This window comes from Desmodus rotundus, chromosome 3 (assembly GCF_022682495.2).
Source record: "Desmodus rotundus isolate HL8 chromosome 3, HLdesRot8A.1, whole genome shotgun sequence".
Taxonomy (NCBI): domain Eukaryota; kingdom Metazoa; phylum Chordata; class Mammalia; order Chiroptera; family Phyllostomidae; genus Desmodus; species Desmodus rotundus.
The window spans coordinates 25,033,621-25,047,679 of NC_071389.1; the positions used below are offsets into that span (position 1 = coordinate 25,033,621).

General features: G+C 41.5%; 1 protein-coding gene across 1 annotated transcript; it reads right to left on the bottom strand.

The window, feature by feature from the left end:
- Positions 1–1,715: 1,715 nt before the first annotated feature.
- RRAGC (Ras related GTP binding C) lies at positions 1,716–13,863 on the bottom strand. Its single transcript, XM_024554597.3, has 7 exons — positions 13,529–13,863; positions 11,529–11,732; positions 10,349–10,548; positions 7,126–7,240; positions 6,005–6,147; positions 3,903–4,051; positions 1,716–2,113 (listed from the first exon to the last, which is right to left on the bottom strand). The coding sequence occupies exons 1-7, from the start codon at positions 13,763–13,765 to the stop codon at positions 1,962–1,964; spliced, it is 1,200 nt and encodes a 399-aa protein (XP_024410365.2). The 5' UTR covers positions 13,766–13,863; the 3' UTR covers positions 1,716–1,961.
- Between the last annotated feature and the right edge of the window lie 196 nt (positions 13,864–14,059).

A 14,059-nucleotide genomic window follows, 5' to 3' on the forward strand; every position in this document is an offset into this window, starting at 1 on the left:
TTCTGTTTCTGTGATTTCTATTTCACAGTTTTAAAACTGAACTTCCAAAGTAGCCCAATCATGAAAGATCTCTGTTTCCCACCCTTTCATAAGCTAATGTATACTTTACTCCAATCAGTTTAGTCCCAACCTAACCATATAAACGTCTACATAAACAAACATTGATGTAACTCATATTTAAGGGTCAATAATGAGTATCTTAGGGACCAGAAGAAATGCATCACAAGCTGTAACCAGTACAAATTTTTTATATGGTTTCTACTTAATTCATCTCCTCCCTAGCTTGGACGTAATAGATCAATTACGCCAGGCCCTGCACATTCCCCACCGTGAGTGAGATCTGTTAGTATGAAACACAACCAAAAAACCAATTCACCTGGCCGTAGACCCGCTATCCTAAGCAGAAATGGCCCAGGAGAGCTGTCTGGATACGAGGCATGAAATTCCTGCATCACGACAGAATCTGAAGTCCTGACACAGGCATGTTACCCGGAAGAGGCAGCGGGAGGAAGGAAACGGGTGGTGAGATGACAGAGTGGGGCAGCCCTGTGTTCTACCACCCCACCCCCTCATATCTTAGGCAAAGAAAAAAAACTGATTTTGGTGTAAATACATTTATTGATACCCATTTTATATAGTTCAATGAAATAATCTATAAATATAAAAGCACTTTTCTTTTGGATATCACCATGGTCCATGTAAATCCTCAGCAGTCAGAGTCACCTGCAGGAAGCGCTCCACACCACACCGTCAGGTTTACAGACCTGAATATACGTATTTCATTAAACAGTGGCACTTATGTACTCAAGTGGTCCAGTGGCTTTGGAATATGTGACTACTGGGCACGTGGAGTAAAAGTAATGTGTAAGTTTAAATTGATAGAAAGGGTATCAACCAACAACGAAAGGAACAGTTACGAACTAATACGCTAGGCGAAGGAAGTACCACAGTTGACACTTGGTGTCAGGAGACTGGAGACGAAGCACGCAGATCGACACCTGCGTGGTGCCACGTGCTCTGTCCAGCTCCCAGAGGACAGCCCACCAGGCTTTGGGGTCATTCATGGTCAACAAAACAGTAGTACTTAAAGAATCTAGACAGCTTAAAATAAAAGGTCTGTAGCTGCTGGTATCAGATTTAAAGAAAAATGAGTTAAATATTTCAACGACATAATAAGTTCCTCCCCCAGAAAGAGGAGACTGTGAGGGAACATTTTAAATTCCCTTTGCTACACTGATCGTGATCACTTATCTTACACAGGAGAAAGGATCCAGTATCTGGTGCCCAAAAAACACAGGTGCACAAATTTTCTTCTGTTTTAAAATTTTTTCCTCAATACTTCCACTGTTGAACTTTGCCCTTGACCTGATGCAGCGTAAAATGTTCTCATTTCTTCAGTAACAAGTACAGGAATGTCCTTTGCTACAGTCAGACCATGAGTCTTCTGAGTGAGCAAGCAAATGCATTTAAAAGGTCTTAGGTATGCAAGGCCCAAAATTGAAATCTGAGGCAGTGTTAGAACTTAAGCAAGGCAGCGTTTTTAGAGACTACTCAACTGAAAACCTAAACGAAGCATATAAAAAACTCAGTTCTATTATTCTCAACTGGTACATGAGGGCAACATTCCCTGGTAAGGATGGGTAAGTGGTGTTATCTCCAGTCCAAAACATCCCAACTACTTAAAGTAGGACCCCACAAAGGAGAAACACATACTGGAGTTCTGTGGTTTCTATAATTCTTTTTTTTTTTTTTTGCCATTTTTGAAAAAGAAGAAATAGTAGTTTCAGTTGTACACCACTGATTGAAGGGGTTTTCATCCAAATGAGAAACTCTGCCCCTCATCTCTAGTGGGACAGGCACCAGATTCCCACAAGCAGCAACTCCCATGTCCTGTGTCACGTGGCGTCTGACCCTGGCGTGAAGAGTAAGCGGACACAGAGCCCCGACCACTGGAATCCAGGCTAGATGGCGTTTCGCGGTGTGCCGTTGTGTGCCAATGCTTTCAAGCTGGGGACACTGGTCTGGTGACCACAGCCCCTGTGAGAAGTCACACCCACCTCAAAAACCTCATGAATAGCTTTTCGGAAACAATGGAAGTTGTAGTCTATTAAACCTGCAAGAGCGAAAAAGAAGATCAGTCCTCCTGAAGGTCAACAGTGAAATTATCTACTAGGACACATTTGGCGACAGAAATAAATCACTGATATGCATTATACAAACACACATCCAACCGAGGAATTTTCAACACTGAAAACAAAGCATATGCCCAAACTGTTAACACTGGTTACCTCTGGATGAGTGCACAGGTTAACATTAATGAAATAAATAGAATAATATTAATCACTTAATAATAATTAAAATCTCAGGCAGAAGGGTAGGGACTTGTTGCAGTAACAGATACTGTAGATCCACAGGTAGTTAAATAACACGATGTAAGTGATTTTCTGAAATCTAGCGTTATTTTGAAATAGATGATACACACACAGGGGTGAGCAAAGGAGGTTTATAGGTGTTCATATGGAAATAATACAATAAATAATAACATAAGAATAAACTCTGTGCTTCACATACTCACAGCTGCAAACCTACTTTCTGCCCACCCCTGTGTATGCTGAATCTATGACCTCAGGCAGGAAGTTGCTGCAGCACCACCAGTCTGGAGGGACCTCGATATTGGAGTTGCTGACAGGGGAAACAAAGAGGAAACCCAAGAAACAGTTCCAAGTAACAAATGGTAAGATCTGGTGAAAATTCAATGTGAGCAACACAGGAAAAGAATGGGAAAAGGAGGACCCTGAGTGCCCCCTCACCTGCAAGAGTCCTTCCAGCAGTGCCACCACACAGTTATCTGACGACGAAAAAAGCAAGCTTAGACACCAAAAAAATGTCGTAACTAGTAACAGAGTAGCATGGCCAGGAGAGCCATGAAACAAAGGGGGAAAATGTTCAACAGCTTTTGACACCATGGCAAGATAACAATCAAATGTTTAAGTGGGACAGCAATATGGGCTCAAGTCAGAGCTGCAGATGTGAATTTTTCAACCACAGAGCGAAGATTAACGGAAGCCATGGGTTGGATGAGCTCGCCTGGAGGAGAGGAGAAGTGAGCAGAAAGACTTGACTCTGGAGAACTCTCCGAACCAAGAAAAAGAAAACAGTCAAAAGAAACAGGAGATGGGCAGTCAGAGGAACAAATACATAAAACAACCCAGCGGGTTCAGCTTAGGAAAGCAAAGAGAATAAAGCTTCAGGTAAGGAAGGAGAAAGCTTCAAGTAAAGCGAGAATGACAGAGTACTATTCTTCAGGAGGCTGAAGAGGCTACAGAATGAGAAAAGGCCCCTGAATGCAGCAAGGAGGGAACCTGTAAGCTCCAGGAGAACCACCTCGGCAACTGGTTCAGCTGGCAGCCAAATGGCAGGCAGCTGGGTAAGAAAATATCTGCAATAACAGAGGCTGGAATTAAAAACTTGATTTAAAATAGACGATCGAAAGAAGGAAGGAGTAAGTACGACTATATATCAAAGGGAAAGGACAAAAGTAGTTTGAGCTTTTAATCACCTAACAGCGATTTTCAACCTTTTTCATCTCATGGCACACACAAATTACATACTCAAATTCCGCAGCACACCAAAAAATTATTTTTTGCCAATCTAACAGCAACAAAAATCAGGTATAATTTTGATTCGCTCACACCAAACCACGTTTTTATTTGGCAATCTAAGGAAAAAGAGGTCAGCGCTCCTGACTGAATAGTCACTTAGTGTATATTCTAAAAATTCTTGCAGCACTCCGGCTGAAAATCGCTGGTCTAACACTGCGGTATTATTTTCTCGTTTTCAAGAACCTAAAAAATTCTGCCAAAAGACCTTAACATAAAGACAGCGTTTTAAAATGCCATTACCTTTTCGTTCAAAACTTTCTTCCCTAAGAATGCAGACCAGCGCCAAAAACTTAGTCACTTCCTTCAAATAAAGGACAGTTGTATTATTCAGCTTGATAATGGCCATAGATTCTTTGTCATAGGCACTGCCGCTGCCATCTTCCTTTAACCTGTTTCAAGAGAGATTATTTTTCATTACTGGGTTCTCAACTGGGTACTTTGTCACATTTCCTTTGCAAAATGACAAGTTTTTCCACCCCGTTTCCCAAATGTCTTCTGAGAAAGAAGAATACAGGCTTAAAAATATTGGCACAGGAGGGGAACGGGGTTCCCAGACCTTGATGCAGCACCCCAGGCATTCACATCTTATCCCGTTTACCTAAGAGGCACGAAATAGAGCAGGCTCACATCTCCCTCAGCTAATCTGTACTGACACAGTGCGCAAATAAGGAAGGACCTAAAATATGACAACCGCCACTAGTGAAAAAAGAGTAAGAAAAAAACTAAAATAAGTAGCCTATCAAAGAGACTGTGGAATCCTGATGCCTGAAAGCAAGCCAGCCTTACAGGGTCTGACTTTCATTCATTCAACCAGAACTGTCATTCATTCTAGAATTGTTAAATGCAGTCCCCCTTCGAGAAATGTAAATCAACAGTCAAGTAAGAAGCAAATTAAGCTCTAATAAAGCACACCAAAGTGCACGCATTGATTGTGTTAAGAATAATGAGCTAATGGATATTTTTCTTTCATAAGTTACTTTATAATGCATTTTACAATGTACCTTACACTGAAAATAAACTTTATATCTCCTTTTCACTTCTTTAATTACAGAAAAAATCGGTTTATAAAATTTGTATTTGTTTTAAAGAAAAAGCAAATGTTCTACTCATTCATTTTTTAAATTAGGAATGAAAACATGAAACTCTACTGAATACTGTAAACAGACATCTCATTTTCATTACGGAAAAAATTAAAACAAAGGAGGGCATGTAATCACAAAAGTGAAAAACAGAAATGGAACAGACAAGTGAAGAACAGGTGAGACAAATGCACTCCGCTACTCAGAGGCAGCTAAAGACACTGACAAATGAAGCAAAAATGCCAAGGTGAAGTGTAGGGACAGAGAAAGGAAAGAGGAGCTTAGATTGGGTTGAGCAGAGAAGAACCACAGAGAAAGGGCACGGGTGTCAGAAAGCAAAGGCAATGTCAGAGCACCAGAGAGTGCTGGTATTAACAACGCGGCAGTGATCTCCAAGCTTTTCCATATCACAGCACACAAACTAATAACTGAAATTCTGCAGCACACCAGAAAACATATTTTTTGTTGAGCTGACAAAAAAATAGGTATAACTTTGATTCATTCACACCACATGGCTATTGTATTGGCTGTCGTCAATTTTTTAACTTGCCATCTAAGGGAAAGAGGTCAGTCAGGTATTGCATGTTTTGAAAATCGCGGTGGCACACCGTGTGAATCAGGGCGACCAGAAACAACGGAGGTTATTGGCTTTTGAAATACCAGTAATTCTCCAAAGTTCGCACTCATCCTCTGGGATAACGTACAAAATCATATCTTTATCGGCATTTGTAAATTTCTGTATGGAGTTTGGTGAATTTCTATAAAGGCAGAGTTTATATTTTAGAGATTTACTTTGGAAACTCAGATACACGGGTCAAATTTTTAGATGTATCGTCCTTCTGACATCCAAAATTCCAGTTTCCTTAGGGATCCCTCATTCCACAAAGCCTGAGGTTAAATTAGGTACCCACTACGTCACTCAGAACGCTTTCAATAACATCTAGTCTCTTGACTAGCTAGGTCCCTAAGTGAGACGATGCAGTACAACCCTCCCCGCCACCCCCACTGCCAAATAACGGCTCTATTAAGTGCTCTAGAAAGTCTGGCTCTAGTCACACTTCTTTACCTGTTCCTACCCATCCTCTCTGAGGGAGTAAGAGCCAGCAGCCTCCCTACAGACAAATCATGCGCCAGACTGAAGCACTGTGGTCGGCAAGTCCACCTCCGGCAGTACTTACTGGAGGCCGCAGAAATTAACCCCCCTGACAAATCAAACTGGCAGTTTTCCACCTGAAATCTTGGAGAAATATGTACATAACTTACCCATATATACAAGACACATCAATTACAACATCAATCATGTCACAACAAAGTTCGTAAGATTGCATATCCACAGGAGAACTATCTGTTGCAATGTAGATTTTGCTGACAACATCGAAGAGAAAAGCTTTTTCAATACCTGAATTCTTGGAAAAAAACAAAATAGGAGAAAGTGTTCAGTTTGGCTTTTTTCTTAAGAATCACAATTTGCAACTTATCAAAGATCATGAACTACTGGTGAATATCCAAGGACATTTTTAGTGGTACAACCCAATACCAAAATAACCAAACAGTACTGGCTTGAGAGGAACTTCTGTTATCCAATGAATAAAAGCGGAATTATTTCTCTACTATGACTTACTGACATAATTGTATCAGTCAGTCAAATTTGTGTGTTCTTCCTCCTCTTCACTTAAATGAATTATTTTCTAAGACACCATTAAAAAAATTAACAAAAAAAATCCTCCAAAAATCAAGCCATGCTACGTTTTCATTAACCCTTTCCTGTTACAATTATCAGTCTGGTTTGAATGACCGTGCCGTCAGAAAGGCTTTACGTGACCACCAGAAGAGCCCAACTCGAAAGCCCAAAAGAACCGGAGGTCACTACACACTGAGTCCTTCCAAGTAACGTTTAGGAAACAGTAACGGCTGCACACTAAACTCATTGAAGGAATATGCTTTTTTATTAAGCTGAATCCGCAAAACACATGAATGTAAAACGTGATACTAAGATTAGTGAGCCAGAAAACGAAAAGACCAATCTTTCAATGTGGCCTCCGTTCCAGCAGACAGTAAACTAAGCCCAACTCCCCAAACTCAGTCTTCTCCAGGTGCTACTCTTCTTTCGGGAAACGGGTATCGTGAAGATATTTTTAAATTAAGAAAGCTGAGGAAATTTTTCATCAATTCATTTTAAGACAAAAAGGGTAAGTACTATGGAAAGAATTCAGAAAATAACTCAAGCCATTTTTAGTATTACTTGTTTTGTATGTTAAGTGTGTCATTATTCTTTAAACTTGATTCAGATAAATTCAAACCATTTTCTTTGGAGAATGTGATAATACAAATATATCCAATGAAGATGAAACCAAAAACTATAGTGAATTAAATAGCTCACTTACTGATATAAAAATATTTAATAGGTTTTCCAAGGTTGGCAGTTGTGGAATGAGTTTCTGTACCACCTTACTAAAGGCTTCAAATATTGAATGATCATAGATACTAGTCAAATAAAAGCTGAAAAACACAACACAGTTTGATTAATTTGAAAAGTCTCAAGTTTGGTGACAATTATCATAATACACAAAATTTTAAGTTTCTTAACATTGATTTCAGCAAGTCCAAACAAAGCCTTTTTATCTTGTCTACCATTCCCATAGTTCAAGATGACAAACGAGGTGTCCCCACCTGGCTTATAGCTCTCCAGCCCTTTTACTGCACTTACACATCAAGCAATTGAGGTAATACTCAGGAAAGTATTTTCAGAAGCAGAAACTTGAATAGTCACCTAAGTCCTTGCAATTTCATTCAAAAACCCTGGTTTCTTAAGCCCATAACTGATAAAAATCAAGAGAAATCTTTGAGGAGCCCTCAGTGTCTCGTACACCAAAAGACTGCGGGTTCAATCCTTGGTCAGGGCACATACCTAGGTTGTGGGTTCGATCCCTGGTAGGGGTGTGTACAAGAGGCCAATCGATCCATGTTTCTCTCTCTCTCAAATCAATAAACATATCCTCAGGTAAGGATTAAAAAATAAAGTTAACTTTAAAAGTACTTTAAAAGAGAGAGAGAAAGCTTAGAGGAAACAGGTGACAGTAAGTATATGTAACTTGGTCTCTACTGAAATGTCACCTCGGAAAGTTCTTTCCTGACCCCCCTACTTAAAACAGTACCTCTGTACCCATTGGTTTCTACCTCTTTTCTCTAATTCACTTCTCTTCACACCACTGACAAGAACTTAAAATTACACGATACATTATTTATAAGTGCTTTTGAGCTGTCTCATTCATTAGAATGTAAGCTCTACAAAAAGACTTTGTCTTGCTTGTAGCTGCAATCCCACTGCCCTAAACCGTGCTCACAAATTATTTGAATAAATAAATGTAACTGGTCCTTAGAATGTATGTAAATAACTTATTAAGAAGGATGGGAGCTGGGGTCCTGTAAAGAATGGGAGAGAGACCCTGGCTGGTGGGGCTCAGTGGTTGAGCGCTGGCCTGCAAATCAAAGGGTCCCTGGTTAGATTCCCAGTCAGGGCACAAGCCTGGGTTGTGGGCCAGGTCCCTAGTAGGGGACGCGTAAGAGGCAACCACACATTGATGTTTTTCTCCCTCTCTCTTTCTCTCTCTTCCCCTGTCTCTAAAAATAAGTAAAATCTTAAAAAAAAAAAAAAAAAAAAAAGGGACAGGAATCTGGTGGACTAAAAGGATATACAGTGGAGAAGTAACATCTATATATTTAACAAAACACAAGTATTTGAGAATGTGAGTTGGGGGGAGACAGAGTGGGACCTTTAACAATTTAAATAGCATGAACAATTCTGCCTGCTTTTTCACTCAGGGAGTATATTCTTCACTATACAGTTGCATCCCTGACATATTTGTAAGTATATATTACAAAGTCAGAAAACACAGAACTGTGGGTATCACATTTTTCAGGTAATTTAAAGATACAGTACTTTCAAGGAGCTGACCTAAGAATTCAACCCTATGCAAGATGAGGCTCTACTCTAGATATGACAGCAAGGAAATAGGTGAGGCCAAGATGACTCTCCAAAGGCACTAAAGACAAAGGAGTATTTTAGCGTTTCCTTAGGCAAAAAGGTTAGCAATGTGAGAGGGTCCTGCAGGGACAACGAGGCTTGGAGGTGGATAGGGACTGGGAGAACAGGGCGTTTTAGTACGCTGAGTTTCTGGAAACTAGAAATCAAATGGAGCCTCGTCCACAGGGATGCTAGTAATTATTAAAAGCTTGAAGCAGAATTCGGAGGTTAACAAGGCATAGGGCTCTATAAGGAACTGGGGAAAGGGACAGTGTGTACCACTGGAGTGGGGCGCCCTGGAAAGGGACACAGAGTATTAAAAGGATTCCCATAGGCACTGGGGAACACAGGACCAGTCATGGCTTAAAATGGATTATTAGTAGTGAATTCCCAAAAAATATGATTAAGGAATTTCATGGGAAGGCACTTGTACTTTCTCTTATAAATACTGCATTGCTGTTTTTGTTTAATGCATGAATTACTTAAAAATATTTTAAAATTTTAATCTAGGTAAACTAGAGATCAATGAGACTTTTCTATATGAGTTCCTAGAACTGTAGGACCATAGAGTCTGAAGCCCCAGGGGATAGATATTTCAGGCAAGGATGGGGGTTGGCTTCAACCTATAAGGAAGTCATTGTAACAGACCAGGGATAAGGAAATCGCTACACTTGTGTCTTTCCCCTGCTTCCCCTTTAAGCTGTTTCTATCGTCAGCTGTTTATATCACCAAAAGAACATTTTCTTGCTCACTTCTAACACCAAAAAATATATAATAGCAATCTAATGGTATTTAATTATGAATCAACAGTTCTTCAAACTTAATAGCAGCCCTACAGATTTATAGGATACTCACCTAACCCAAACTTGAGTTTTGTAAAAGCATAGAAGTGTTTTGAAAAACACAAATAAGATACCTTAGATTCCAGACTTAAATGTATACTCTCTTTAAAAGGCTCTTCCTACTGCCCTGGCCAGGTGGGTCTGTTGGCTGGAGCATCATTCCATACACCAAACGGTCGAGGATTTGACCCCCTGCTGGCGCATGTACGGGAGGCAGCCAATCAATTTTCTCTCTCTCTCTCTCTCCCCCTCTCTTCTCCCTCCCTACCCCCTTTTCTCTATCTCTAAAATCAATAATAAAAAATATCCTTGGATGAGAATTAAAAAAAAAATACTGTGAAAACTCAAGCTACAAAGATCTACAGCAAATGTAACAGAGCCCTCAAACTGAGGTAAGGGGCGGGGGAAACTGATGAGACCAGAAAAGAGGAGCCCCAAAACAGTTTTAAGCCATGAGGAAACGGCCTGACTCCAGTCTCCTGGGATGAATTTGGAAAAGCACCAACAGAAACACTTCACATGACTTCAACCTTTAGGAAAATGAAAAAAAAAAAAAGAGGAAAAGTAACTTCTCAATAACATCAGGTTCCCAAAACTGCTTGAATTCAACAAAGAGGTCAAAAAATTTATAGATTTGGGAAGAGTATACCAGTAACAGAAAGTTATGTGTTTGCAATGACAGAGATGGGAATACATTTACACATTTTTCAGAGCTCCCATATCAAACACACACATTGTTACCTAAGGTGGAGTTTTTCTAGCCCAGCATCTGCAAGGTCATCATTGGCCCTTTGATGAATGTCCCTCTGTGTTTCTATTTTGTGATCATCAGATAGACCATCAACTTTGTGAATAAAAACCTCAAAATTCATGTCTGGGTTAACTTTGTAGGCTTTAGAAACAGTAATGTGAAGTCTGGTTAAAGCCTCCATGTAGTCATCCTGTAAGTCAGAACAGAAGAGTTGTAAAAGAGAAATCTGATCAAAGTCATGAGTTAAGAAAGCCTCAGAACACCTCCTTCCCCAACCACAGAAAGTATATTATCCTAATTATTCATAAATACGCAAACATTCAAATACATTCACTTATACCACTAAACTGATCTTTAATCTCTCAAGATTAAAAATTGCAATTACCAGGTTAATGCTTGGAATTTTTGATACTGATAATATAAGGAAAGGAACAAGGAAATGGACATTTCTTCCCAATAGAATTTTTTTAAAGTAATCCCAGCTCTGCCATTTATTAGATGTGTGACTTGAAGCAGACTTGCTTAAACTCTGTGGTCTCAGTTAACTCATCCATACAACTGGAAATACAGTACCCACCTCACAGTATTGTAAAAAGTAAGTTAAATTAGATCAGATATGTGAAAGCACCCATTACTGAGCCTGTCACTCTGAAAGCACTCCTATATAATGAAACTCATAAAAGTGAGCTTCTTAAGGACAGAAACATGTCCCATTTACCTGAGGGTCTGCCATTTGCTAGGCCCCAAATAAATGCTTGCTGGGCTAAACTCAGTTTGCACAATTAAGGAAACTATTCACTGTAATATTTACTGACTCAGTTCTTACATTCCTCCCTATATTGTGGGCACTGAGGAGATCTTTCAGTGACATCATTACTGTAATAGTGAAGTAGAACAATATCTACCATTAACAAATACAGGTGGGAAGCCGCTCATTAACCAGAACTTAAGGACGTAAGTCCTATCTCCTAATCACCTGCTATTCTGTACTCGCACAATGGCATGCTGGCTCCCAAAGCACATCCGCAGTTGTGTCTCTTACACTGCTAGGGAATCGGCAAGCAAGGAAATAAGCTGTAAGGAGCATGTGACAAAGAAGATAAACAACTCTGCTTTGTTTCTCCATCTTCTGCCATCAGAAAATTGAAATAAACAATTATTCCTAACTACCTGTGCGTCAATGACATATATCAACGCTCCTGTTCCCCTGAAGATCATCTCGTAGTCAAAAGTTGGGTCAAAAAAGTCCATTTGCCCTGGAAAATCCCATATTTGGAAATTCACAAAGGAGCTATTGGAAATGTCATCTTTATAAATCTTGTTGGTACTTTCCAAAAAGAGAGTCTCGTTGGGTGACATTTTATGAAACACCACCTGTTAAAAAGAAAGACAATTTTATGACTGTTCAACTTTGCATCAAAAGTTGAAAATCCTACCCCAAATTAATCTAAAGAACCTGCTTCCACAGCAACAATTTTAAAAGAGGTAAAAAGTAAATGGTGTATCCATTGGTAATCACCATCCTTTTACTTCTGACAAAACAGAATACAATGCTCTGACTGGGGTGGCTCAGTTGGTTGCGTATCATATAGCAAAGCAAAAGGTAGCTGGTTCAATTCCTGGTCAGGGCACATGCCGGGGCTGCAGCTTCTGTTCCCAGTTGGGGTGTGCGAGAAGCAACCAACTGACATTTCTCACCCTCCCTCTCTCCCTCCCTTCCCATGTCTCTAAAAAATAAATAAATAAAATCTTTTTTTAAAAAGACACCAAATTACTTTTCATTCAGCCCATTTTGAAGCTGAAACTTTTCTATTTTCTCTGCACTACATTCAATACAAGCAGTAATATCTCGTCTCAATTATTTTTTTTCTGTTGAATTGTATTAATTTTGCAAAAATCTGCTTTAAGGTTATGAAAGCTTATAGCTAAAGCTAGAGATGTTTCGTTCATTGAAAACTTACTGGATGCCTACATTAGGTTCCAAAGAAAAGTCAGAAATGAAACTGACTGAACCCTGCCCTCACTGAGTTTGCAGTCTTGGGGAAGAAATAAAACAAAGGCAGTAATTTTATAAAGGAGAAAGCAATATATGTGGGGTAGAGGAGGGTTAGGAATTGACAGGGAAACCCCATGAGAAAAGAAATGGTGAACGCAATTAAGAATCACAATAATCACAGTGCATACAACTCTATCACAAAACTAATTTACCTCTGTTACTTTCTAGAAGAAAAAATGGACAGGCACTCCCAAGGTTTGGTTAGTAACAGTAGTAATAAAGGAATTAAGACCAGTTTGCTAAAAACCCACCATAAATGTACCCAAATTTTGCTAGAGGAGAAAGCAAGCAATCCCATAAACTGAAAACAATGACTACTTTTCAAAAATATTGTCTACAAAATATTACATATAAGTGTATTTTGGATAGACCTTTGCAACAGAGTGGTAAGAGCCAAAGAGCAATTATCTGGTATTTTCCCCTTTCAGAAAAGTGCATAGCCCTCCATTAGGTCCTGACAGACCCCAAGTGAAAGCAAATGGATTGACGACATAGGTCTGCAAATATTCTTAAGGTCGCAGAAGATTTCTGTAACCACACACAGGGGTAGTATCACCACCAATTACGCTCGCCAAGTCACAAGTACTAAAATAATACCCAATACCCAATAATGTTACAGTAAACTCTCCGTATTAGTGACAAGAGCAAGCATTAAAATTGCCAGTGACTTTGTCACAACTCCTTCTGACGCTGTTCCCTGAGGCTCACCTGGGAAGCCCTGCAAACTCAGGTCACCTGAAGTGAGTAGAACACACAAAAACTTAGCAGGGGAATGAGTCCGTTAAGTTCTCCAACTCAGAACTGGGGAGTTCATGAGTTTCGTGTAAAGCACAGGGGCTGGGTCCCAGGAGGCGGAGGTCCCCCGCGGTGCCACAGGCACCTGCCTCCGGCCACCCAGTTTCGCCTTCGGGGACCCACTCGGCCTCAGCTGACTTGGACGTGGACTCGGAGGTTGGAGTCCTCGCGCGGGTCGTGCCTCAGCTCTGGTCCCCAGAGAAGAGAAAGTGCGGTGGGAGAGCCCTGCAGGCCAGCTCCGGCCACCGCCCTCCTCTGGGGGGCCTCCCCGCCCGGCCCCCCGGGGAGCGGCGGAGGGACTCGGCATGGCCCCACTCACCTTCTGGATGGAGGACTTGCCGCTGCGCCGGAGCCCCATGAGCAAAATCCTCGGCTTGGAACTGTCAGCGCCCCCCGGGCCACAGCCTCCGCCGGCCCCCGCCCCAACCCCGCCGCCCGCGGCTGCCGTCTCTTCTTCCTCCTCCTCCACGCCGTAGCCGAAGTCCTTCGGGAACGAATCTGCCGCGTTGTAACTGCCGGCGAGGGGCGTCTCCTCCGCCCCGTACTGCAGGGACATGGTGCTAGACCCGCCGCCACCAGCGCCCTGCCAGGACAGGCCAGGCCAGGCCGCCGCCTCCCCAATTTACCACCGCCGCCGCCCCCGGCAGCCGCCACCAACACGCGGCCCACCCCCCTAGAGCCCGGCTCTCATTGGCTCTTCTCAGAGGCCCAGCCGTTCATTGGCTGCCCTAGCTGCCATTCGGGGACAGCAGGGTAGGTGGTGCCCGTCACGTGCCCGGAATCACCTGACTCGGAACCCAGGAGGGGGAGGAGGAGTCACGAGGAGGGTGGGCCCCGCAGGGGAGCCCTC